This window comes from Diospyros lotus, chromosome 7 (genome assembly GCF_014633365.1).
Source record: "Diospyros lotus cultivar Yz01 chromosome 7, ASM1463336v1, whole genome shotgun sequence".
NCBI lineage: Eukaryota > Viridiplantae > Streptophyta > Magnoliopsida > Ericales > Ebenaceae > Diospyros > Diospyros lotus.
Genome location: NC_068344.1, coordinates 1,402,757 through 1,430,406, shown reverse-complemented (window position 1 = coordinate 1,430,406; position 27,650 = coordinate 1,402,757). Strand labels below are relative to the sequence as shown.

General features: G+C 37.4%; 1 protein-coding gene across 1 annotated transcript in view; it reads right to left on the bottom strand.

Annotated features, from left to right (window-relative positions):
- Positions 1-27,650, bottom strand: part of LOC127806975 (protein virilizer homolog) — a 54,957-nt gene that overhangs the window by 4,799 nt on the left and 22,508 nt on the right. The window contains exons 8-23 of the mRNA XM_052344618.1: positions 24,382-24,523; positions 24,107-24,288; positions 23,887-23,972; positions 23,748-23,796; positions 23,453-23,519; positions 22,880-23,361; positions 22,703-22,802; positions 20,375-20,508; positions 18,577-18,644; positions 18,278-18,494; positions 17,921-18,136; positions 16,848-17,003; positions 16,701-16,754; positions 16,381-16,595; positions 15,817-15,886; positions 2,468-2,790 (exon numbers count right to left, since the gene is read on the bottom strand). Of these exons, the coding sequence (XP_052200578.1) occupies positions 2,468-2,790; positions 15,817-15,886; positions 16,381-16,595; positions 16,701-16,754; positions 16,848-17,003; positions 17,921-18,136; positions 18,278-18,494; positions 18,577-18,644; positions 20,375-20,508; positions 22,703-22,802; positions 22,880-23,361; positions 23,453-23,519; positions 23,748-23,796; positions 23,887-23,972; positions 24,107-24,288; positions 24,382-24,523 (2,561 nt within the window). The remainder of the gene's footprint in view (positions 1-2,467; positions 2,791-15,816; positions 15,887-16,380; positions 16,596-16,700; positions 16,755-16,847; positions 17,004-17,920; positions 18,137-18,277; positions 18,495-18,576; positions 18,645-20,374; positions 20,509-22,702; positions 22,803-22,879; positions 23,362-23,452; positions 23,520-23,747; positions 23,797-23,886; positions 23,973-24,106; positions 24,289-24,381; positions 24,524-27,650) is intronic.

The following is a 27,650-nucleotide window of genomic DNA, read 5'->3' as shown; positions in this document are numbered from 1 at the left end:
TGAGATTTACATGGTGTAACATATTTTTTTGATAAGTACATGTAATGGAAAAAGAAAAAGATTGTGAACAAAAAGTTGTTAACTATTTCTCAATCATTCCGAAGCAAGCAACAGGAAGGTGTTTCTGTCATAGTATCTCATTTACTCTTCACTATGACATTTTTTGAGGTGGCAGAAATTGAGGTTTCTTAGATGCATCCTCTTACCTTCAAAGGGTTTACCTGCAAGCTTGTCAATTGAACTTATCCCAATGGATCAGAAGGTCCATTGGGCCTTCCAGCTATGTTGAGGCATAGAATCAGCTTCCCACCAGGCACCTTGCTTTAAAAACTTAGGCAGTTTGGACCAGTGGTGTCGATATTTTATCATAAATTAGCATCTTAGAAAGGCAATGTTTATCCAAAAGTTAGCCCCAATTTCATTAAGAATCTATGTCTAGCCTTCTCACAGCAGATCACTTTTCAATATTTTAGCCTTGGCATTAAAACTTTTGAGAAGCTTCAACCTGAATTCTTGAGGAATACAAATGGACGAGGTTATTTGACTCTTATTGGGGGCAGTTTAGGTACCTAGAAATTTGGGATCTTTACATAACCCCTTTTAAGTAGTATTTGCAGGTTTGTATGTTAGGGGGAATGTACTAAGAAGCATCATTCTTTGTAAGTCAAGTGGTCAGCGGGGAAATCATCATCCTTCCAGATAATGGTTGGAAGAGTTTATCAAAGAGGACCAGTACTGCCAAGTATGGAAGTTCCTAGGGTGAGTGGTCAAGTTAATCACTCCAAGGTGAATTTATTGTCACCATGTTTAACATAAATAAGACCTAAACTGTATGTCTGTAAACTTAGAAACAAACTTTTTATTGTCACAATATTCAAGATCTTAAAGAGCATAAGATCCCAACAATTTAATTCTTAAGTACAAACTACTAGGTACATACAATTCATAAATACATACCTATCTGCCAGCAATACTAATATATGTTTTATGTAAAAAAATAAAGCCTCCTACATATTTTCTTCAAATATTTGTAAAGCATTCTGTAAGAATTCTAAAATAAATGCCAACACAACATAGATTTCCAATCCAAGAAACAAGAGTTTACACACTGGACCTGAAAAGAACAGTTTACTGCACCGCTAATAATTAAACACAATGCAAGACAAATGCATTTATTGATAAATACATTCGTTTCGTTTGTGATGTAAATAAAAAATTTCCTACTAGAAAAACATAAAAATAAATATTTTTACATTCATCACAAAAAATCTCTATATTTTCTTATACCAAAAAAGTAGGTCAAAAGATGGGAAAAAAAAATAACAGGGCCATATTTTATACAGAGAAATAATGTAAACAAGATGCCCTAATATCAGTTTCAACAAATTTTATTCACTTGGAAATTGAAAGCTTCAGTTTTCTCTAAAAAATAGCATGTCTAAGGATGCAGGAATAGTATATTTATACCTTATCTGCTTTATTTTCATGTTATAATCAGGTCTTAATTATTATTCCAAATATAGATATGTTTCATCCATGTCTACCTAAGCAATGAATCCTCATGTTCCCCAAGTGATTTGCAATTTTGCATGATGTGAGTGACCAACAAACAACACTTGGTCCAATATGGACAATTCTTTTTAGCTTCAAATGCATTCTACTTCATTTTGATATGCATAATTATGTTTCTCCAAAATCTGGCTGAAAGAGCAAATTTGGGTAATTCCACCTCTGTTTTCTTCCGGTCTCTTCTAAGTAGGGGCAGTTGACGATTTTAGTCTAAATGCCATTCTGTTTGTTGTCTACAAGTACTTGGCCATGGAAATCAGGTCAAGAGTTGATGCACCTAAAGTGTCAAAATCTGTGTAATTCTTATATCTGAAAACAAGACGACACAGCAAGGTGCCATTTTCTTAAGGTATTTATATTTCTCCTTTTTCTCCCCTCTTAACCAAATGCAAAATGCATCTTAGAGCATTTCATTCATAATACATAGTTTAAAGCATAGTTGAACACCTGCACAAAATGAACACCTGTATATTCTTACTTAGAAGAGCCCATGTAAGATGGATCTCAGATTTATTAAATAATTAAATCACAATTAAACTTCGGTCACACCCTGTTAGTTAAATTAAAATAAAATAAAAAAGCACCAGAAACATAATCTACTTGTCCTTCTATCTTCCCCAATTCATTAGTACTAGATGTGGTAAAATATGAAAACAGAGACTTGATGGTTTTTCATAGAACAGAACACACAATCGAATGGTCTAAATGTACACTAGTACTTTTATACTGGCCTTTCTTATTAAGTATTGACTGTGTGTAGCATAACCTAGTTAATAGAAACTATGACTGTGTAGCATAACCTAGTTAATAGAAAACTGAACATCAGAAGTACAAAAATGGGAAAAGGAAAGGAAAGGAAAGGCTAAATGGAGTGACCGTGATTTAAAAAGAAAACTACCTTTTCCTATCAATGCAGAACTGCAGTGCACCAGAAGACAATGCTCCAACAGCTTCAATAGCAAAATCAGGGATGACATCTTTTGAGTCCAGAGATCTTAATAATGTTATCCAGCAACATAGTAGAGGGGGTGATTTCCTCCATTCGAGTGCATTGAATAGATTTCCATCGGTTTCATGTCTACCATCAGAATCATATTCCTCAGTTCTAGAAGATTGGGCATGCATGAAAATAGATAGCAAAGCAGTTTGCCCCTCACTGGAAGAACAGAATTCCTTAAAAGTAGATAAACAAGCATGTAATTCTCTCCCAACCGGTAGGACCTGCAGAAAAGAGGATATTAATAATCACACAGCACTGTGCAAAGAAACAGAATTCACCAACCAAACGTAACTCATAGAAAGAAAGCAAAAATGCCTAAAAGTTTTCCTTCTCGGATAAAAAATCAATTATACATAGAAAAAGTAGAAGCAAACTTGCCAAAAAATAAATATAAATAAATAATGCCTTCCCATATTAAAACCCCAATAGACATAGGAAGGGAACTATTTCACAACAAAATAAAAATTTTAGAACTTCCAATGATGGGAATCTGAAATGTACTTCCACATGTGGATAAATTAAAGTGCATGCCTGACAAGAAATCCACACGAGGCTACTCCGAATGACAAGTCACAAGCAGAAGAAGTAACACACATTTCAGGTTCCTGAATATTGTGACTCATAAATAAATAAACAAGATGGTCCCAAAGACCCAAGCACTTACAACTCGAGAAGAAGAAAATAAAATACAGTAAACAAAAAAATGTCTTCATATGGATACTGAGGCTGCATGAGAGCAAATATAAATCAGCACAGACCAGACACTCTTGAAATGGCAGAGCTGTAAGGCACAAAATTCTTAGCTACCAAAAGAAGCAGCAATACAGCTCATGGATAAGTCATCCACTGCTAGTACAGAGAATAGTTTGCAGCAGTAGCATTTAAAGCTAACTAATTGCAGCATGTAGGATGGTTTGTTTTGTTAAAGAGTACAATGTCAACAAACTCAATTGATACCTATACTGAAGAAACATGGATTAGAACATGTCCTAGACTGACACTCATTGAGCAGTCCTTATGTCATGTTTTCTTTTTTAATTTAATAAGAACTACAAATTCTTCAGACAACTGGAGAACAGACAAAGTTCATTCATGGGAATATGCCAATTGCTTGAAACATGCAACCACTAGCCAATATGTACGAAAATATTAGCAGGTAGAATACTTTTCTTCTACTCAATTTGGATTTTCCAATTTGTTTATGAACCTTGCAAATCAAAATCAGTGTTTTTAAAGGCTCTAAGCACACCTAAGTGCAAAGGCTTTCTAGCACCTAAGCATAAAGCGCAAGCACACCTTCAATCAAAACAAAGCACAAATATTAGAAGAAATAAAGAGATAATATAATAACTACAACTAAATGTCAGGACCCAAGGGTTTACTAGGGCTAAAATAGTAATTAGCCTAATTTACATTTTACTTGTATTTTCCTCTGGTTGTATTTTTCTGTTAGTTTGTTATTTTCTGTAGAGTAGCTATATAAAGCTACCGAAATCTGTTGGTAGGACATGTTTTGAATGATAATTGAATTCAGTCATTTCCCTCTCATCAATTATCTCTCAATTTCCCTACAAATTCTCTCCTGATCTCTGATTTCTCTGAAATCCTCCACCAATTCTTGTTGTATTTCTCTCCCTTTCAGTCTGATTCCCCCTCAATTTCTTCCAATTTCCTAGGCAAACCCCAGGTACATGACACTAAATTACTAGATAATACTGTCAAGAGACAAAATTATGCTAAAAGAGAACAAAGGGGATCATTTAATCCAATGATTTAGTCTAAATTAAGAAAGCCATCTTCATCATTGGCATTATAATTCTCATCATCTTCCTCATCAGTGCCAGATGAAATTCAGATTGAGTCCACTGATGATTAGCTAAATCTGCAGCTAATCCCTTCAAAGACTTCTGTCCTTGCCAACCCATGTTGAAGCTAGGGCTCATTAAAGAGAACCCTTCGATCTCTTGCACACAAAGAATGCGGAAAAGGTTATTTATTATTCTGATTCCCTTCATTCACTTACAAGAGAATATTTATAAGCAATCCCTAGAAGACTCCAACTAGGACACAGCTAGCAATGAATTTGAAGTCCCCTACAATACAAGGACTCCTAGTAGTAATGAAAAACTCATAAAATAGGAACAAGAATAACTCTAAACCTTAATCAAAACTGGAATAGGAATAAGCCTATTCAGTTTTGGGCTTAGTGGTCCTACGTTTATAAATTTTATGAATTTGAGGTCTACAAGTCTCAACCGTAACACTAATCCAATCCAAAAGGATGTACAAGAAAATATAATATTTTTGTTACTCGGCCAACCATCAGGAGAAGCAAATATAACATGATGCGGTCACCAATCAAGACCCGGCCCAAAACCAACCCGACCACGCCGGAACAATATTTTAATACTTCTTAAGTTTTAGAATTCTACTTGGTTTAGGATTCTACTTTATGTTATTTTAATACTTCTTAAGTTTTTAGAATTCTACTTGATTTAGGATTCAATTTCATGTTTCTACTTGATTTAGGATTTTACTTCATGTTGGATTAGAATTTATTTCTATTAGGATTCTAGTTATATTTTGTTTTCCAAATATTAGATGGATTTGGATTAGCCAAATACTATAAATATGCCTAGGATCTAGAGTTTGTAATCAAGTTTTTCTTAATCAAATTTCAGCAACCTATTTGGGTTTTCTTAGCAAAACAGTCTTGTTTTTGCGTTTTCTTGAAAGCCAAGCTTCGGCCATTGAAGTTTGCTCTTTCAAGGGTTTATTTTGGTGTGTTTTCTTCACACTCGCGCTACACGCTGCATCAGGTGGTATCAGAGCGGTTAATCAACCAATCAGATGGTCAATCTTGAAGGTAACGATAGCAACCAACCTCGTGAAAGTGATCAGGGGTTGTCTGCAGTTTGGAGAGCAATCGAAGAACAGCGGGAAGTAACTCGTACTATCCAGCAACGATTGGAGCAACATAGCAACCAATTGGGCACATTACTACGAGTTGATGATGACAGGAACCTGAATAATGGGGTGAATCAAGCCGGAGCGAGAAGACCACCCATTAATCATGTCCTTGTTAATCCTAGAAGACCAGTGATTGAAGATAGCGATGAAGAGGATGATTTTGGTCGAGCAATAGCTAACCCTGGTGGTAGAGGGGTTAGGAGGAATGCGCATCAGCACAACCACTGGGGCAACGATGAGTATAAACTAAAAGTTGATATTCCCACCTTTAGTGGAGATCTTGATATTGAGGGGTTCCTAGATTGGATCACTGAGGTTGACCGTTTTTTCGAATACATGGAGATCCCAGATGAACGACAAGTAAAGTTAGTGGCTTACAGGTTGAAGGGCGGTGCATCTGTTTGGTGGGAGCGATTAAGAGAAAAGAGATTGAGGGAAGGTCGACAGTCAATTCAGACATGGAGACGAATGAAGCAACTGTTAGGAGGTAAGTTTTTGCCCCCTGACTATGAACAATATATGTTTGTAGCTTATCAAAGATGAGCACATGGAATGAAGAGTGTGAATGAATATACCTCTGAATTTTTACGATTAGCGGAGAGAAACCAATTGTTAGAAAGTGACAACAACAAGCAGCTCGTTACTTGAATGGATTGAAGCCTGCTATTCGTGATAAAATTGGGGTTCAGATGGTTCTGAGTGTGTAAGAAGCAAGGAACTTAGCTTTAAAGGCTGAGTTAATGTTGAGTGAGAGATCTCGTAATGACAACTATCGTCGGTGTAGTGAGAATGAAAATAAACAACCAGCTTTTGATAAAGGCAAGTCGGTTCAAAGAGCGCAACCCTCCAATCCACCCCATACAGTCAACCCTAATAAGGCTACAACGGGGGGAAATATTCGAGGTACTACTTCTAATCTTCCAAAATCCCCTAATCCTTATGCAAAGCCTATTCTTTTAAAATGTTTCAAGTGCAATGAGGTTGGGCATCGATCTAGTGATTGTCCAAGGAGGAAAACAGTTAACATTGTAGAAAAGGAAGAGGAAGATGTTGCTGAAGAGGAAGTATATTGCGGGCCTGATGGGGAGGATGACGAAGAAGATTATGGACATGGGCAATATACCTGTGTAGTGAGGAAGTTAATGCTATTTCAAAAGAATGAAGATACTACTCAACGGCATAAGCTTTTTCGCACGAGGTGTACGGTGAAAGGAAAAATCTTTGAGTTGATTATTGATAGTGGAAGTCAGGAGAACACTATAGGAAGAGACGTGGTGACAAAGATGTAGTTAACTCCTGAAAAACATCCAAGCCCTTACATGATTGGATGGATCAAAGAAGTTGGTGGCATACATGTAGATGAACGTTGCAAGGTGCCTTTCTCTATTGGTAAGTACTCCGACAAAATCTATTGTGATATTGTTGATATGGATGCTTGCCATATTTTATTTGGGAGGCCTTGGCAATTTGATGTGAATGCTAAGCACTCGGGTAGGAAGAACACATATCAGCTTGAGAAAGAAGGTGTGCGTTATACTTTGTTATCCATAGTGGAAAAGAATCAAACCAAAGCTTCTAAAGTGGAGGGGCGAAATTTTCTTACCATTACACATAAACACACTGAGTTTGTGAGGGAGTGTAAGGATACTCGAGAGGTTCACTTATTGATTATCAAGGGAGAGAGTGTGAGTGAGCTACTAAAGGTGAATCAAATTCCAGTGGAGGTGCAGGGATTGTTGGAGGAATTTCATGATGTGGTTCCTGAGGAGTTGCCTAATGAGCTACCTCCTATGAGAGATATTCAACACCACATTGACTTGGTTCTTGGTGCTAGCTTGCCTAACCTACCACACTACAGGATGAGTCCTAGGGAGAATGAGATTTTGCGTGAGCAGGTAGAGGAATTGTTGAGAAAAGGGCACATTCAGACTAGCATGAATCCATGTGCAGTGCCAGCATTATTGACACCAAAGAAATATGGGAGTTGGAGGATGTGTGTTGACAGTAGAGCCATCAACAAAATTACTATTGGGTACAAATTTCCAATTCCTAGGCTCGACGACATGCTTGATCAACTTGATGGGGCTGTGATTTTTACCAAAATTGATCTTAGAAGTGGTTATCATCAAATCAGAATTCGACCTGGAGATGAGTGGAAGACAGCTTTCAAGATGAGAGATGGGTTGTTTGAGTGGTTAGTCATGCCATTTGGACTAACCAATGCACCAAGCACTTTCATGAGACTAATGAACCAAGTATTATGCCCTTTCATTGGTAAATTCGTTGTGGTGTATTTTGATGATATTTTGATATACAGTAAGTCTATTAATGAGCATGAGGGGGATATTCGAGAGGTGTTGTGTGTGTTGAGGGAAAACAAACTTTATGCTAATTTGAAGAAGTGTACTTTTATGAGTGAGAGCTTGTTGTTCTTGGGCTTTATTATAAGTAAAGAGGGCGTAAAGGTAGATAAGGAAAAAGTGCGAGCTATTAGAGAGTGGCCAACTCCTAAAAATGTCAGTGATGTGCAAAGTTTCAATGGGTTAGCAACTTTCTATAGACGGTTTATCAAACACTTTAGTAGTATTGTGGCTCCAATTACTGAGTGTTTAAAGAAAGGAAAGTTCCATTGGGGTGAAGAACAAGAGCAAAGTTTCACCTTGATAAAAGATAAATTATGTACCGCTCCTGTCTTAGCTTTGCCAAGGTTTGACAAATTGTTTGAGGTTGAGTGTGATGCGAGTGGAGTGGGTATAGGTGCTGTGTTGTCCCAAGAGAATAGACCAATTGCATTTTTCAATGAAAAGTTGTGTGAAGCCAGAGAAAATGGTCTACTTATGATAAGGAGTTTTATGCAGTAGTGAGGGCTCTTAAGATATGGGAATATTACTTGATTGCCAAAGAATTTGTTCTTTACACGGATCACCAAGCTCTTAAGTACTTGAGTAGCCAAAGGCAATTGAGGAGTGATATGCAAGCTAGATGGTCTGCTTTATTGATAAATTTCCATATAAAATTGTACATAAGTCGGGACAGCACAATCGAGTGGCAGACGCTTTGAGTAGGCGTGTGGATTTGATCAAGACCCTTAGTGTTGAGATTGTTGGGTTTGAGTGCTTGAAAGAATTATATGCGACACACGAGGATTTCAAACATGTGTGGGAACAATGCATGTCTCAGCAACCATCAGGAGATTTCTATGTGCATGATGGGTTTCTCATGAAGGGAAATCAGTTGTGCATCCCTTGCACGTCTCTTCGTGAAAAAATTATTCGGGATTTGCATGGTGGTGGCTTAGCAGGGTATCTTGGCAGAGACAAGACTATTGAAGCTGTTATGGGAAGGTATTATTGGCCAAGAGCAAGGAGAGATGTTTCTATTATTGTGGCGAGGTGTTATATATGTCAAACAGCTAAGGGGCACTCTTCTAACGCTGGTCTCTACATGCCATTGCCTGTTCCCAATGCTATTTGGGAAGATTTGTCTATGGACTTCGTGTTGGGTCTACCGCGAACCCAACGAGGTATGGATTCTGTTTTTGTAGTGGTTGACAGGTTTTCCAAGATGGCGCACTTTCTCTCATGCAAGAAGACGGCAAATGCAGTAGCTACAGCCAAACTGTTTTTCAAGGAGATTGTTAGACTACATGGAGTCCCTAAAACTATTACTTCAGATCGTGATACAAGGTTTTTGAGTCACTTCTGGATTACCTTGTGGAGAATGTTCGATTCATCTTTGAATTTCAGTAGCACAGCACATCCCTAGACTGATGGACAGACAGAGGTGGTGAATCGTACCTTAGGAAATCTGATTCGCAGTGTTTGCAAAGACAAGCCAAGACAATGGGACCTAGTCATAGCTCAAGCGGAATTTGCCTACAACAACGCCATGCATAGCTCAACAGGAAGATCACCATTCTCTATCGTATACATGAAAGTTCCTAATCATGCATTGGATTTGGTAAAATTACCAAAGGCACCAGGTTTCAGTGTTGCAGCTAGTGACTTAGCCGAACACGTTCAAGCAGTTCAGGAAGATGTCAAGCAAAAGTTGCACGAGGCGAATAAGAAGTACAAGGCAGCAGCTGACAAGCATAGGAAGCACAAGGTATTTGTGGTTGGAGATGAAGTCATGATATTCTTGAAGAAGGAACGGATTCCTACAGGACAACAGAACAAGCTCAAGCCAAAGAAGTATGGTCCTTACAAGATTACAAAGAAGATCAATGATAATGCTTATGTTGTGGATTTGCCAAATCATATGGGTATTTCCAAAACATTCAATGCTGCTGATCTTTCTTTATATTTGCCGGACGTTGAGTTATCATACCCAGATCATAATTCGAGGACGAATTCTTCTCAAGTGGAGGTGAATGATGCGATCACCAATCAAGACCCGGCCCAAAGCCGACCCGACCATGCCGGAACAATATTTTAATACTTCTTAAGTTTTAGAATTCTACTTGGTTTAGGATTCTACTTTATGTTATTTTAATACTTCTTAAGTTTTTAGAATTCTACTTGATTTAGGATTCAATTTCATGTTTCTACTTGATTTAGGATTCTACTTCATGTTGGATTAGGATTTATTTCTATTAGAATTCTAGTTGGATTTTGTTTTCCAAATATTAGATGGATTTAGATTAGTCAAATACTATAAATATGCCTAGGATCTAGAGTTTGTAATCAAGTTTTTCTTAATCAAATTTCAGCAACCTATTTGGGTTTTCTTAGCAAAACAGTCTTGTTTTTACGTCTTCTTGAAAGCCAAGCTTCGGCCATTGAAGTTTGCTCTTTCAAGGGTTTATTTTGGTGTGTTTTCTTCACACTCGCGCTACACGCTGCGTCATAACAGGTACAGTAATCAATAAGATCGATGAAGTAGCAATTAACGCAAAAACAGCTAGTAACCCGACTCTTCCAAATTACCATGTCTATGTTTTTATTGTGAGATTAAGATAATTTATGATTTTCAGCATATCAAGGGGCATCTAAAGTGATTTCTAGAAGCATTTAAATATATAGCATTTAAAGTATTAAGAAAGGCTTTATAGTAGTGTCTTTTTGTTTTCCAATATAGCATTAATAGCATTAATTCTCTAGGAATATTCTTGTATTCCTAAACTGATGTAAATGCCTTGATTAGCCTTTATGGTTGCCTTTATGGTTGTTTGGCTCTATATAAAGAGAAAAGAAATGAGAAGCCTATAGGGGATTTTGATGAAAAAAAAAAAAAAAAGGCTACAGCTCTCCAATATCATCCAACGTTTGTGGCTCTCTCAAAAGTTTTATTTTCTAAAACCACTATACTTCTGCATGCACAAACAATTTTTGATATCAGAGCCAACATCCCAATTCCAATTTCAAAATGGCCTCAATCCTCCATCTACATCAAACACTATGTTCTCCTACTCTCAAAGCCAAGTTCCCATCTTTAAGGGTGAAAACTATAGATATTGGAGTGATCAAATGACGTTCTTCTTCATCTCTCAAGATTTGTGGGAATTGATTGAAGAGGACTATGAAGAACCACCAACTGCAGGCTCAAATACAGCATGGACTGTAGAGAATCAAACCCAATACAAGAAGAATACAAAGAAGAACGCCCTAGCCTTGAGATATCTACATCAAGGCGTAAGCAAGTCCATCTACCCTCGCATCTACGGTATCACAAAGGCCAAAGTTGCTTGGGAAACATTGAAGAAGGAGTTCCAAGGTAACGACAAGGTTGTTTCCACAAGGTTGCAGTCACTTTGGAAAAGTTTTGACACTTTATTCATGAAGGATTCTGAATTAATAAATGAGTTTTTTTCAAAGGTTTCTGAGATTGTGAATCAAATCAGAGGCTATGGAGATCAGATAGATGAAAAGAAGGTTGTGGAGAAGATTCTTAGGAGTTTACCTCCTAAATTTGATCATGCAGCAGCTGCCATCGAAGAATCCAAAGACTTGTCAAAGATCACTATGTTTGATCTCAGCGGTTCTGTGGAATCACACGAAGAAAGGATCAAGAAGTCTTCAAGTCAATCTTTAGAGCAGGCTTTTCAATCCAAGGTGAATCTAAAAAGGAATGATCAAGAGAAGAAGGGAGGCCAATTTTAGCAAGGAAGAGTCCCAGAAAGTCAAGGTAGAGGCCGTGGAAGAGGCCATGGACAAGGTAGAGGCTTTCAGCCTCAAAAACAGAACAACCAAGGCCCTTATTGCATTATTTGCAAGAAGACCAATCATGTAGCTATTGATTGTTACCACAAATGCAAAAAGTGCTGAATCCCTAATCACTCTCAAAGGGATTGCTGGCATCAAAACGCTAAGAAATCTGAGGCCAATTTCTCTAAGGAGAATAATGAAGAACAGGTTTTTTACACCTGTTTAAGTACAGAAAGCAAGGAGAATAAAATATGGTTCCTAGATAGCGGGTGCAGTAATCACATGACAAGGAACAAGGAGCTCTTTGTGGAGATTGATGAGAGCGTCTTAAATTCTGTCATCCTTGGAGATGGCAAGGCAGAAAGAATTAAGGGCAAAGGAGTCATTGCTGTCCATACTAAATCGGGAGAGAAAAGGTATATTCATGATGTACTTTACGTTCCAAATTTGGCTCACAATCTCTTAAGTGTTGGACAGCTTGTTCAAAAGGGTTATCAAATTCATTTTGAAAACAATGAGTGCAAGGTTATTGACAAGAAGAAGAATATGGTCATGGCAAAAATTGAAATGACCAAAAACAAGGTGTTTCCACTTGCAATGTCATATTCTAATGACATGGCTCTCAAGGAAGAAAGCATTGAGGAATCCCTACTTTGGCACTTGCGGTATGGACATCTACATCAGAGGGGACTTCAGCTTTTGCAGCAAAAGGAGATGGTGAAGGGACTTCCCCGAATTGAGCAGAAAGATCATGTATGTGAAGGCTGTATTTTTGGGAAAATGCATCGTCTTCCATTTCCAAAAGCAGTATGGAGAGCCAAAGCACCGCTAGAGTTAGTACATGCTGATATATTCAGCCCAACAAGAACCCCCTCTCTTGGTAATAAGAGATATTTCTTGTTGTTTGTTGATGATTATACTCGGATGATTTGGGTTTATTTTATTCATGCAAAATCAGATGCCTTTTGTGTATTTCTTGAATTTAAGGCTCTTGTAGAAAGACAAAGTGGATATAAAATAAAGACTTTGAGGACTGATTGGGGGGGGGTGAGTTCATGTACCACCCATTCATGGAGTATTGCAGGAAAGAAGGGATACAAAGGCAGCTTACAGTAACCCGCAGCCCGCAGCAGAATGGAGTGGCTGAAAGAAGAAATAGAATGATTGTGGAGATGGCTAGAAGCATGCTAAAAGGAAAAGGACTGCCTAACAGCTTATGGGCTGAAGCTATGCACACAACAGCTTATATCTTGAATCGTTCCCCTACAAAATCAGTCCAGAATAAAACTCCCTATGAAGCATGGAGTGGGAGAAAACCAAATGTAAGTAATTTGAAAGTATTTGGCTGCCCTGCTTATTCTCTGAATAAATCTCCTAACAAGGATAAGTTTGATGAAAAAGGAGAAAAGTTGTTATTTGTTGGATATAGTGATGAATCCAAGGGATATAGATTGATTAATCCCCAAACTAACAAGTTGACTGTTGCAAGAGATGTTATATTTGATGAAATGGCAGTGTGGCAATGGAGTTCCAGCTCTCAAAACTCAATTAAAGTGACTGACTCTGGTCCTGCAGAAAGTACAGAGACTGAAGAGGCAGATCAGACACAAAATCCAGCAAATACAGAAGCTGGAAGTACTTCTGGAAGATAGGTTTCAGGTTCTGGAACCACAAGTTCAGTAGAATCTCCATCTCCAGTCCCTAATTTAAAAAGATCAGGTAGAATTAGAAGACCTCCTGAAAGGTATGGAGATTTCAAGAGTTATTCAAACAATGAAAGTGCAGAATTTACTCTTTTTTCTTGTGAGCCACAGAAATTCGAAGAAGCAGTAAAAGAAGACAAGTGGCTGAAGGCAATGGATGAAGAGACTGCAATAATAGAAAAGAATAGAACATGGGAGCTGGTTGACCTTCCTAAAGGAAAGGAAGTGATTGGCCTGAAATGGGTCTTTAAGACCAAGTATAATGAAGATGGAAGCATGCAGAAAAATAAAGCAAGGCTTGTTGCAAAAGGGTATGTCCAGCAGCCCGATGTGGATTTTAATGAAACTTTTGCACCAGTGGCACGCATTGAAACTATCAGAATGGTACTGGTCATAGCAGCCCAATTAGAGTTGCAGGTATATCAGCTGGATGTGAAGTCAGCTTTCCTTAATGGAGAGCTTGAAGAGGAAGTCTATGTGGAGCAGCCCGCAGGCTATGAGCTGAAGGGTAAAGAAGAAAAAGTTACAGGCTGAGGAAGGCTTTATATGGCCTTAAACAAGCTCCTAGAGCTTGGAACAGCAGGATAGATTCCTATTTTCAGCAAAGTGGTTTCCATAGAAGTCCGAATGAGCCATCACTTTATGTGAAATGGAGTGGACAGAATTTTATGGTGATATGTTTATATGTAGATTTTCTGATCTACATGGGAAATAACCTGATGTTACTTGCTGATTTTAAGCAGTCAATGATGCATGAATTCGAAATGACTGACTTGGGTGTTATGAAGTATTTTCTTGGCATACAAGTCAAGCAAGGAAAAGGGGAAATTTTCATTTCCCATGAAAAATACACCCTTGATATTCTGAGAAAGTTTCAGATGCTGAATTCAAAATCTATATCCACTCCAATGGCATAGAATGAGAAGCTGAAGGTTGATGATGGGTCCAAGAAGGTAGATGAAGGGCTGTATAGAAATCTAATTGGTTCCTTGTTATATTTGACCCACACTAGGCCGGATATTATGCAGGCGGTAAGTATGCTATCCAGATTCATAAGTAGCCCAAGCACATTGCATTATTCTGAAGCGAAAAGAGTGCTGAGATATCTTAATGGAACCAAGAAACTTGGACTCAGGTATAATAAAGAATCAGAGTATTTTTTGAATGGATTCACTGACAGGGACTTGGCAGGATCCTTGGAAGATAGAAAGAGCACTTCGGCTTTTGTGTTTCTCTTGGGAAGTAACATTATTTCGTGGAGTTCAAGGAAGCAACAAACTGTAGCATTATCATCAGCAGAAGCCGAATATACTGCAGCTATGGAAGCAGCTTGTGAAGCTGTTTGGTTGAGAAAGTTGCTTGCTGACCTAGGCCAGAAGCAAGAGGTGCCTATGGTAATTTGTTGCGATAATATGTCTGCTATTGCTATGACAAAAAATCTTGTTTTTCATGCCAAGACTAAGCATATTGAATTCAGACATCACTACATTCGAGATTTAGTACAGAAGGGTGAAATTCAACTGAAGTTTGTAAGTACAAATGAGCAGCCAGCAGACATGCTCACCAAGGCAATCAGTTCAGAAAAGTTCGTGAAGTTCAAAGCTCAACTGAAAATCACAAATTAAGAGGGGAATTTGTGAGATTAAGATAATTTATGATTTTCAGCATATCAAGGGGCATCTAAAGTGGTTTCTAGAAGCATTTAAATATACAGCATTTAAAGTATTAAGAAAGGCTTTATAGTAGAGTCCTTTTGTTTTCCAATATAGCATTTATAGCATTAATTCTCTAAGAATCTTCTTGTATTCCTAAACTGCTGTAAATGCCTTGATTAGCCTTTATGGTTGTTTGGCTCTATATAAAGAGAAAAGAAATAAGAAGCCTATAGGGGATTTTGATAAAAAAAAAAAAAAAAGGCTACAGCTCTCCAATATCATCCAACGTTTGTGGCTCTCTCAAAAGTTTTATTTTCTAAAACCACTATACTTCCGCATGCACCAACATTCGTATCTTGTCATATCCCCATTATGTGAGTTTATCTGTGCTTCTTAGCCTCTACCTTCCATTGATTCAAGAGCAAAGCTCCAATTTCCTAATTATGTTGAAAGTGATTGCAAAATTATTATGACTTCACAGAAATCTGAATAATTTGGATGAACAAGACCTTTTAATGACTTCCCTGTTGGTGTCTTATACTACTTTTAATGATGGCACAAACAAATAGAAGACATGTTCTGTAAATAAGGGTGGAAAATAGGTCATGCCAAGAAAATTAACAAGTGAAATTAAATAGAAAGCACATTGGAAGCCTATTAGCTTGAATAAACAGATCATCATAGATAGATCTTCATCAGAATGATAAAATCAATAAACAAATAGAACACCCTCTCAAACGTGATACCCACAACTAAATGAAGAACGAATTTACCTTGCCTAGCTTAAGGAGATAGGACAAAATCTGGGAACAATCTCCAGCCGTCAAGTTTTCAGAATCATGCCTAAAAAACCACCAAATAAATATAAAAGCATATCAACCATGGAAGAGAAAGTATTAAAAGAGCTTTTTAGAGCCAAAATCCATTTCTTAAGGGAACACTCCTCTTCCCTATTTTTATAGTCAAAAGACAGATCCTACTTTTGTCCATCCTTTTTTGCCTTGTTTACAGAAAAGTTTTTTTTGTAGATAATCAGTTCTATGGTTTGATTCTTTCTTTTTCCTTTTCCTCCTCCCTATGGACATTGCTCCCTTTCGCAATTATGCACCCAAAAATAAAAAATAAAAAGAAACTAAGAAAAAACACTGCAATACTTTTGACTTTAGAGTGTGGATGCAGTCTCCCTTTTGTTCCCTATGCAGATGGGCAGAATCTACTGTAGCCTTTTTGTCAAATATATTTTATACTTGGTAAAGAAAAGGTGGAAAGGAGAAAAAAAAAGAAAAAAGAAAAAGAAATGAAGAAAGCATAACAATTTGGAATAAAAACAAACTCACCTGTCCTGCATTCCAACATATTGCATGGATGTCTGAGAATCACAGATCAGCGAAAAGCATTTGAATGCAGGGACACACCAAGTTAGTTGAGGAAACCCACAGTTAGAAATAAGACGGTTGTCAGAGAATTGCTTCCCATCAGTATCAGCAACAGAAATACACTTCTCAAGCACTTTAATAAGCATCTTAACAGCACCCTCCTTAAATAACAGTGGCTGAAAAAAAAAAAGCACTAGAAAATTAGAACTTCTGTCCATTAACTGATTTCCAAATAAAGAAAATTTTAAGATGGATAATATCCAATGAGAGGGGGAAAAAACCTTGGCACGTGGATGCTCCAATAGAGTAGCAAGAAAATCAAGCAATCTGTAAACCTGAAAAGTGTAATAGAAGTAAGAACAACAGGGAAAAAAAAAGCAGAAAATTCCCCGTAATGAAGAAATTGTGATGGATAGAACAGCTATTACCTTGTATGCATCTGTGTCCGATAATGAAGATGATTCAGAAATCCGATCACCAATAAACAATATTATGGGGCGTAGAAGTATGCAAGCAAGATGAGCATTCAAACACGCAATACGGATCACAAACACTCGCAGCATATCTTGTAGGACTACCAGCGTCTGCTCAACAAAAATCAAATTATCATGACATACAAGCAAGGTAAGTTTAAAACTGTTATCTTCTAAATAGGATTTCTTGTCAAGACTTCTTCAGTCTTACTGCCAAGTCAGGCCATTCAAGGAGCATCAGTACCATGATGTAAAATTGTCATTAATATAGGGGTAAACATGAGTATTCTGCAGGATGCCTTTGACATTCAAACACACATTTTCATGCAAAATAAACACAATAGATTTAACATTAACAGCAACATGATCTTAGATTCTGAATCCTATTGCTTGTAATTCCAGCAACACATAAAGATAAAATTAGGCTGAGAGAAGGAACTGCATTAAAGCTTCTTGTGATTTAAAACCAGGACCATTCCTGAAGTCTGATGCAGACTGACCAGAAACTGAAGTATCCAACCTAATGTCTCGAACTCGAGGGAAAAAAAAAAACAAGAAAAAGAATAGAAAGATTAAGGCTTCAGATTGTTCGTGACTTCTTGTTATAAAACAAAAAAGCAAAGAGATGTGCATCCTTGGAATGACAACAAAGGGTAGAAAAAACGTAACTGCTGAGGGAAGGGTCCAAAAAGTGAATGAATCATCTGAAGTGCATGTACAAAAGTTTGATTATTTTCTTTTCATTTTCCTTTATTTACAAAATTCCCTGTTCCAAACATAGTGAATTCAATCAAAGAAAATGCCTCAAGAGAAACAATCAGCATATTAGAATTTCATCTGCTGGGGATAAAAGCATTGATCATACATAAATGGCATACTTGAAACCCCCTTCCCACCCAGCCCCGCAAGCCAAAAAAAACAAACAAACATAAGAAGTTACTCTGCCTTAGCAATGGATAATGAGAATGCAACCAGGAAAAAAGGGAGCGGTGAGCTAAGAGTAAACATATTGAGGGGGAATCACTTACACTGACAGCACAGTGTAGAATAATCTGTGCAATTTTGTCAACTTGTGGTGTGAATTGGCTCAATAGCTTCTCACCATGTTCAGGTTGCAAGTACCAACTAATCTGTTTCTCCTTATGAGGCCCTAATAATGTCCCAATAGCCAATGTTCTAAGAGCACTCAACATGGGCATTCCATTCTTCCAAAGCCAGAAACCTTCTTCAGGAAATAGATCATTCTTGCATTAACAAAAATAATTGGAAACAAAAAGTCACATTTCACATTACATGTAAATTACAAACAAAATAAATGCTGATATCAGACAATACATATTTGAATGTTAGGTCCTTAGAGAATTGAAAACAACACATCCCAATACCAGAAGGCAAAGCAAACTGCATGCTTCCTTTGGACCCAAAGCCAGCAACGAAGTAGCATGAAGACTGTCAACAAGAAAGCTGAAAAGGCCAGGAGTCCAGCCATACACAGGCCAACAAGAAAGTGCCGAAACAAGAAGATGGCACACAGCTTCAAAACCAAGTGCAGAACCAGGATAAGGAGACGATAACTCTGCTGCACAGGCAGCTAACCTGGGGCTGCAGCAAGAAATGTACTTAATTTTATTTCACAAAATATTGTCATGCCATATGAAACCAAAAAGAAAACATCTCATCTTACCTCATTTCCCGATGCAATTGTAGAAGGGCTTTCATCAGTTTTGTATTCCGGTGCTGCTCTTTGGCTTCCTAAACATGACAGTGAAATATTCACTCCCACAATGAGATGATTTAACGGCAACAATCTTTATAACAGTCATAGTACCATAATTTGAAATAGGCAAACTGCAGTGGAGAGAAAAAAGTGCTCGCTGGGGGTCCTTCCATGCCACACAAGTGGCAAACAGTCAGTGTGTCTGCTTGATCATTGCTTATTGGCAGCACTATGGTGTGGACTCGGGTTTCTTCTGGGTTTTGTTTGCATGTGGTTTTTTTTTTTTTTTTCCTTCTTTTTTTTTGGGGGGGGGGTGGGAGTGTGTGGGGGGTGGGGGGGGGTCGTCCCCAAGGAGGCATGGCAGGGAAGAGGCATGGTGGTGTGATAGCAGTTTTGGGTTGGGCAACAACTGTTTAAGAGAAGGGGGTGGGGTTGTGGTGGAAGTTAGGTGATTGGCATAGCAACAGCAGGGAAGAGGTATAGTGACAGAATGGCAGAAGCATGATTTGGGCAATGGCAATGGGGTGATGGGGTGTTGTGGATGGTGGAGTGGGAGTTGGTGGTGGAGATTGCAAGCATTGGCCATTAGGAATGGACCCTGACAATTGAGTTACAGATGGTGATGCTGAGAGGTTACAGGACACTATTGGATGGGGAAGTTAGCATTTTAAACTAGCCTCTTTCCTGTCGCGTAACTAGCAAGTCTCTTTCCTATCACTGTGGCCTCATGATGTAATAGTGCAAAGACAGCCTCGAAAACAAGTGGATAGACTTCAAACAAAGTCAATGTCATGGTCAAAAGAAATTGTGCCTGATGATTTAGACCCAGAAAACATTTCTTTGAACTATTTTTATGAAAAACACATTTGAGATTACTCCATGATCAAACAAAAAAAGAGATAAGTTTTGCAGTCTCTAAAACAAGCACAGAATACACAAGTAAATCATTTGTTTTGGAGCCAGGTGCATTTCAGGGCGTATGCAAGAAGAAACACCCAAATGCAGCCAGATCATACACTGGAATCCAAGTGATCTCGCCAAATAATGAAAATTTTAACACTCTTTTGAAAGGATAGGAAACATAAAGGCTTCAATGATGTCAATTATACAGATCAATGGTACCTAGTAGCAAAAAAATAAATAAATGAACTCTGTTATCTTCTGCATGTGTTCTTTTTTCTTTTTGTGTATGTAAGAAATATATAAATAAAGAGGCATCTTCTACCTCCAGATTTATAATTTACAGTTCCTTGTAGATCTTCTACCTCTAGCTCTTAAAGAGAACACTGATATATTACATTGTGAAATACCTAAAATGAGTAGAACATTGTAATTTTGCATTCTGAAATATCTACCGTCAGTAGGACCTGTCTGTTTATAGTTCAAAATTTTCCATTTCTGGTAACTGCTGTAATTTAGTTTTAGCCATGCCTAGAGTTTCTGGTAGCATTGAGGCTCCATTGTAAGTCATGATGCAAGTACAACAACCTAAACATCTTTTGGTTGATGAAAAGTGAGACATTTCCTATCCATTCTCCAACACTTAGAATTTTTTGTGAATCAACCGCTAATTGTGTCTTAGTCTCGCATTTTGTGAAAATTAGCATATTGAAGATGAATTAAATTTCAATATACGCAAATCAACAGAGAGCCTCTTTCTCCCTCTCCCTTATAACATATGGCATGCATATAATTAAGTTGAAAGAGCCCAAACTGAGGGCATTATTGACGTAATTAACAATAGGCAATTCAAACTAGAGCACACCTGCAATCTTTGCAAGAGTGTAATCAACAACACCAGAGAAGGAATCAGAAGATCAACTAGGCTCTGCTCACGATTGCGTTCCATCAGTAAATCAGAAGTTGAATTGCTTTCAGTGCCCTCATCAACAAGATAATCTGTTCAGAAAAACAAATAAAAGAACAAGCTCATATAGTGCATCTGAATTAATCATAATGAATTTTGTTTATTCAATAAAAATAACATAAAGTTAAGCATGTGTTAGGTGTATGAAGAGATGGAAGTTGGGTCTAATTGAGCATTAGTGATATGTTACTGCTGAAATTCGTATGGAATGAAACTGATTCCACCGTATCTCTCTTCACTAGTTTAAGGAAATATATATACAATAAATCTCCTAAATAATCTCCAAGAAAAACTCCTACTTATCTCCTATTTTCTAGGAATAGATTTTCCAATATTTAAATACTAATTAACAGATTAGTTTTGATAAATAAATAATTGCTTGTTGATAGCCCTTACCTAGAGCCCATCTCCTCTTTATCTTCCAACAGTTACTTTTTTGTTTGAGTGTATTTTCAGGGATTTTGAATTAGACGATGATTGATGACTTGATAATTGAGATGACACTTTTATTCTTGGTTTATTTTATGTCTTTATGGAGGATGAGCCTTAGTATCAATGGTAAGGTTGCTCCTTTGTGACCAGGAGATCAAAGTTCTTATGGAGACAACCTCTTTGCAAAAAAATAAATAGAAGGCTGCATATAAATATGACATTTCCCTAACCCTGGTAAAGAAAGGATCCTAGTGCACAAGGGACAATTTTTTTTTATTATTTTATGTCTTTATGAATTCTTTTATATTGGATTAAACTTATCATTTTTTGTACAGCGTGAGACTGTTATGTGAATGGAATGTTTTCCATTAAGTATGAAATTATGGCTTATTAATTTTGATAGTGTTACATTTCTGAGAATTTTCATTATGTTTACATAAAACTTAGAATCTCAGGGATCAAGTTATTCCAAAAAATGATCAATTTTGATATCTTGGATCAATTGTTCGAAGGGGGAAGGCAGGGGATTATGGAGGATGTTTCACGGGATCAAAGCAGGATGGCTAAAGAGAAAAGTGCATCTAGCATTTTATGCAATCATAAAATTCTAAAGGCTAAAAGAAAAGTTTATTGGACAGCTATAAGACCATCTTTGTTGTATGGCTCAGAATTTTGGGAATTAAAGTGCCAACATGTGCAAAATATGTGTAGTTGAGATAAAAATGCTACGTAGATAGAGTTGTCATACAAGAAAATACAAAATAAGAAACGATGTCAGACACTAAAGTTGCAAAGTGGCACCCATAAAAAATTAAGTTGTGGGTGTCGCGATTAAGTCTCAAAGTTCTTTTTTTTTTCTAGCTTGGAATTAAGATGGTTTTGACATATGAGGGAAAAAACAATACAAGCTCCTATGAGATGAGTGAGATGGTTTTGACATGAGGGAAAAAAAAAGATAGAAACTTCTATGAGATGAGTGGATGACATGGGAGAAATTATAGCAAAAGAGAGAGTGGCAAAGCGAAAGAGAGCTTAATGGAAACACTTAGAGCCCTTTGGCTTGGCTTAAATCATAGGAGCTTAGCCCTTTGGCTTGGCTTAAATCATACGAGCTTACAAGCTCTTCATAAAAAGGTTATAAGCTCTAAGAGCTTATGTGCTAATAAGTTGTTAAAGTGTTTGGATAAAGAGTCTGGTTTAATGAAGGTAACTTGAACATTTACTTGTTCAGCACCAGCTTATTCTGAGGTAGCTTATAAGCTACGAAAAGATAAGCTACAAGATAACCAACTTACCAACCAAGCTGTTGAAGAGCTTACAAGCTCTTCATGATTTGCCTCAGTTTGAAAAAAATAAATAAATAAATAAGCTCTTGAAGAGTTTATAAGCCCCATTTGACCAAAATATAAGCTACGCCAAAGACCCTCTTAGACATGATATAGGATTATAATGGCCTCATAGAGAATATGGTCATAGATAGAGACAGATGTAGATCTAGAATTCATGTAATCGACACTAGATAGTGGGATTAAGGGTTGGGATTGTTTTTGTTCTTGTGCATTTGTTCACAACCATCTGGATATAGACCTTTACAAGATAAATCGGAAGAATAAGTGTTGTGAAGCACATCTTACAACTACAAAACCAACCAGGAGTGGTTCAAAACTAGTGTTACACTTTCAAATAGTAGTAATGTCAAAAGAAGTTATTTCAAGATGAAAAAAGCATTGAAGTCCCTGCATAAGCATTACCCATAAGGCCAATAATTCAACATCAGTGATATACTGTACTGACCATAGTTGTTGGAGGATCTCTCGAGCATGAGTGTACAGTTAATCAGAACAGCATGGATAACCACTACAGCACCTTCATCATACAGAGCAGCAGCAACAGCCTTCAAAAATGGGATAACATTTAGCCAGCTAATGATTCATTTACATCACTAGAGGTGAAGAAAAATTAAAATCATACCGAATTCTCTGAAATGAATGCCAAAATTCGAAACGCAGTTGTCAGCTGAGCAACAGAAGAGTCACGAAGAACAGTGGCACGATAGCTATTTTCAGAAATGGGCTTTCCAAGCAGATTCTCAACAACATTAGCATCAGAACTTGTGGAAGAATCTCCAACAATATTCTCAGCATCTATTGTATCTGATGACAGAATGCTTGTAGAAGCAATATGTGCATCTCCTCCAGAAGCCAACACAGCCACATACTGTAAAAGACCAATTGCTCCTTTTCTATGGTAAACTATACAAGCATCTATCCACTCCAAAAGCCGTGTAGGAGCATCCTTTCTATTGGACCCTGGTGAACAGGAATGCAAAGCCTTGTGAAGTTCTGGAGCATTTCCAATCCAAGAACCCAGGGAAGATGCAGTAAGATCAGTAACAATGACTTCAAAAATCTCAGCAGCTGAGTGAAATACTGCCAGATTTAGTGGTGGATGTCCTGCAAAATCAAGATTTCCAAACAGCTAAGATGCAAATCAATGACAACTGGACAATTAATATTAAAATTGAAAATGAAACTACTGGACTACCGCTATTTGAGGTAACTGAATCCAATTCCTTGGCAGAATGTAATGCTGCTATCAAAATTGAAATAGCCTACAAAAGGAACACAGGAAAAGATTCAAACAAGAACTCTACACACGCTAGATAATTAATGAAATAGCAATGACAGCGTGGAGACATCATAATGGGAGGATAATAACAATATAAAGATATAATTATCATCCATATTTTTGCTTCTTTACATTGCAAGTCACCATAAAATTGCAAATATGGAAAAGTATTTGAAAATCACACCATTTAGCATAATAAATTTGATAATACCTCTGGAAAATGCCCTAGAGCCAACAAAGCCTGGCGCCCACAATGAGTCCTGCAAATCATCTTAAGATTATCATAAAAGGATTCCTAAAGTTTTCATGCTACAGTGGAGAAATAGTAGGGAAAGAATTCAGAGCTTCACCTAGAAATAACACAAAGCTCCCATAACACCCATAAAATTTCTTCAGCATGTGGATCTGATGCAAGTAGACAATCAATGGCATTGACCTGCAAGCAAACATGACAAAATCCATACAACTTGCTACATACAAAATAGAACTCAAACGAGAAGAAGGGAAGGGGGAAGTGAGGCAAAAAAGCAAAACAGGAAAGGTAATATTAGCATGACAAACGGAACGAACCACCCTCAAATGTGTTTCAACAATCATTCCAATTTCCTCCAGATGACAAAAGAAACCCTTGGATATCAGGACAGACGCATAATGAAGTTGAATAGGCTCTTCCTTCTTCTGACAATCTGCACCCTTTAAAGCCAGAATTATAGTAGCAGAGAGTTCAGGATGAAGTAGAAGGAAGATTAATCCTGAGAGAAAAGAATTACAAAATGCTCTGTGAGAGACAGAGAGAGGCCAGCAACCATGAAAACAAATTACAAACTTCTTAGTTCTCACACAACCTGAACGACAGAAAAGAAGCGAAAGAGTTATGGCCTCAAGATGTGATGCAATATCCACAAATGTGTCAATGGCATGTCCGGTTTGAGCTCGCAAAACAGAAGATGATAACAGTGCAGCTGACAAAGGGAAGAAGCCCCTTTCCTGATAACACGTATATGTGGAGTTAGTTGCACAGGTACAAAAATCAAACAACATGAATAAACAACTAGAGGATAAAACAGGAAGCATGGGCTGTTGCCTTCATGAAAGCCAAGCATGGAAATCAGAGGAGCAAATAATGAACTTTGTTTAATCACCCTAATATGTGGTGTTCATGATAAACTTACGCATTAAATTTGATGATTTCACAAGTAGCTGCTCAGTAGGTTTTTTAATATTTTATTATCAGGTTGCTATTAGAGGTATTTGGGTTATTTCTAGAGTTGTCAAGTGTGATTCTAGGGTTTGGTCCAGGGGTCCTTATTTGACTCGAGTCCAATTACTCATTTTATTTTAATTTCATAATTTAGAGTTGTAATCCCAGTACAAACTCCTGCATAAGCTTTCTATTCAGTTGAGCTTGGGAGATTTTAAGATTTATTTCCCAGATCACTGTCATGTACCTAAACAGCATTAGTAGTAGCAGTTATATGCAGTTGCTCAGAGTTGTACTTTGAATTTGAACTGGCAGCCTTGTTGGCGCCAACTTAACTGCTGCTTGGATTAGTATATAAAGCTAATCCAGCCTAATAGAAAAGCATCGAAGAAATATTTTCCAGAATCCTCTGTTTCCTGCTCAATCCTTCTCTCTCTTGATCCTTCTCTCTCTCACGCCTCTTTCTGTTCTCTCTCTCTGAACTTTCTTCTCAATTTCTCCCTACTTTCTGCCATAGTTCTCGCCAATTGGCTAAGAATTCACCTTGCCAGATCCCAAGATCTGACAATTTGGTATCAGAGCACTTCTTAGGCCTTCAATTCCATCTGTGATTACAATTCCGGCATGGCTGACAGTACAAGAATGAAGCAAGTCTCAATTGCAACAAGTGAATGTGACTATCTCAAATATGCAGGCTAGAGTCGATTCTCTAGAAGCTAGATCTAGCAGAAATCATGAGGCGATTCTTTCACTAGATCAGAAGTTGGAGACCTCTATGGACGGATTAGTGAGGAAATTAGATGGCTTTATGCTGATATTCTCAAAGTTACCTCAAGTAAGTCTTCCTCCTAAATTTCCTCCAAAAGAGAGATCGGATCCACTCCTAGCAGGGAATGGAGTGATCCATAGAGCCGCTAGAGCCTCTGAATTTGAGGTAGAACCAACAGTAGTTGGTGAGAATGTGGTTGAGAGAAGGCAGGAAGTACGGGTTGTCACGAATTAGCCTTACTTTCCAATACCTAAGTTGGAGATTCCTCTGTTCGATTGCCAAAATCCTAGGTGGTGGGTTAGGCGATGTGAGAAAATGTTTACTCTATATAACATACTAGATTAGCAGAAAATCACACTGGCTTCTGTTTATCTTAACGATGTTGCTGATGCTTGGTTCCAAGGTTGGATCCGGTTAAGAGAGAACTGTCAATGGACAGAATTTGTGGAAGAATTATGCGAGAGATTGGGTGACAAGAACATCATGGATGTGGTAAGAGGAATTTAACAAGCTAAGGCAAGAAAATTTGGTTCAAGCCTACTAAATTAAGTTCAAGGAGTTGAAATCCTTGATGTTGAATCTTAATCCTCACTTAACCAAGGCCTACTTTGTCTCTAGCTTCATCACTGGCTTGAGTGAAGAATTAAGGCCGACAATGAATATGCTACAGACAAGGATAGTGAAACAGGCCGCAAAAAGTTCTAAATTGCAAAAGCTTATAGTAGAAGCTTTGATAATAAAGAACATAATTACGTATAAAGAAACTGAGACAGGTGAGGCACAGATTTCATCAATTACCAGGAATTTCAATTCTGTAACCAATAAGGAAAATTTTTGCAATAACTCCCCCAAGATCCATCACCTTCGTATCAACCTAATATGACAAAAGCTTCTAGTATAGAACAAAAAAGGCAGCTGGGACTTTGTTATAAATGTGGAGAAAAATATTCTCTTGGACATAATTGTAAAAGACAAGTATTGCATTTGGAAGGTAGAAATGAAGAAAAAGAGTTAATAGAAGAAATAGAAGCCGCTGATGAGATTGAAGGAGAGATTTCATTGCATGCTTTAAAAAGGTATCCCTCTAATAAAATCATAAAAGTGGAGGATCAAGCAAAAGGTAAGAAGTTGATGATGTTGATTAATAGCGATACTACACACAGTTTTCTTAATGAAAACACTGCTAATGACTTGTGTTGTAAGTTAAAGAATACTTTCTCTTTTATCGGTTACCGTGACAAATGGCAATAAAATATACAGCGAAGACAAGTGTGTCGATTTTAGTTGGGAAATACAAGAGCAGGATTTATCACTGACTTGCGACTATTAAAATTAGAAGAATGTGATATTGTATTAGAAGTGGATTGGGTGAGAATATTTAGTCCAATCATATTTGACTTCAATAAATTGGAGGTTACTTTCAAGAAGGAATGAAAGAAGGTAACTCTCGGTGGCATTGTGGAGATGGGAGCATGTAAACAAATTTCTAGAAAGAAATTACAGAATTTCTTCAAGATTTCTCCATACAAGCTGTGGAAGAGAAGAAATAGAAAAGGCTAAGATTCAGAAGTTGTGGAGTCTACTCTTATAGGAGGTCCTTGCATTTCTTGAGGACAAGAAATTTTAAGGGGGGGCAATTTGTCACGTAACTAATTGTTTGTACCTAAATAGCATTAGTAGTAGCAATTATATGTAGTTGTACTTAGAAGTTAACCACTCACAGTTGTACTGTGATTTCTCCAACTTAACTGCTGCTTGGATTAATATATAAAACTTATCCAACCTAATAGAAAAGCATCGAAGAAATATTTTCCAGAATCCTCTGTTTCCCGCTCAATCCTTCTCTCTCTCACGCCTCTTTCTGTTCTTCTCTCTCTCTAAACGTTCTTCTCAATTTGAAGTAGAATGACTAACGAAACAAATAGAAGAAGAATTTGACCAAAAGAAGCAACACCCTAGGGACAAGAAAGGGAGGCACGACCATGAGGGGCAAAACTGTCATTAGATTCCATTAGTTTTTGTTTTAATTGATTTAATTTTATAATTACAGTTAATGTCTATTTTAGTCTTTATGTTTTAGGGCTTTTTCAATTACTTTTAGGATTGTTGATGCTAGGAAGTATTTAAACACTTTTCTCTTGCTT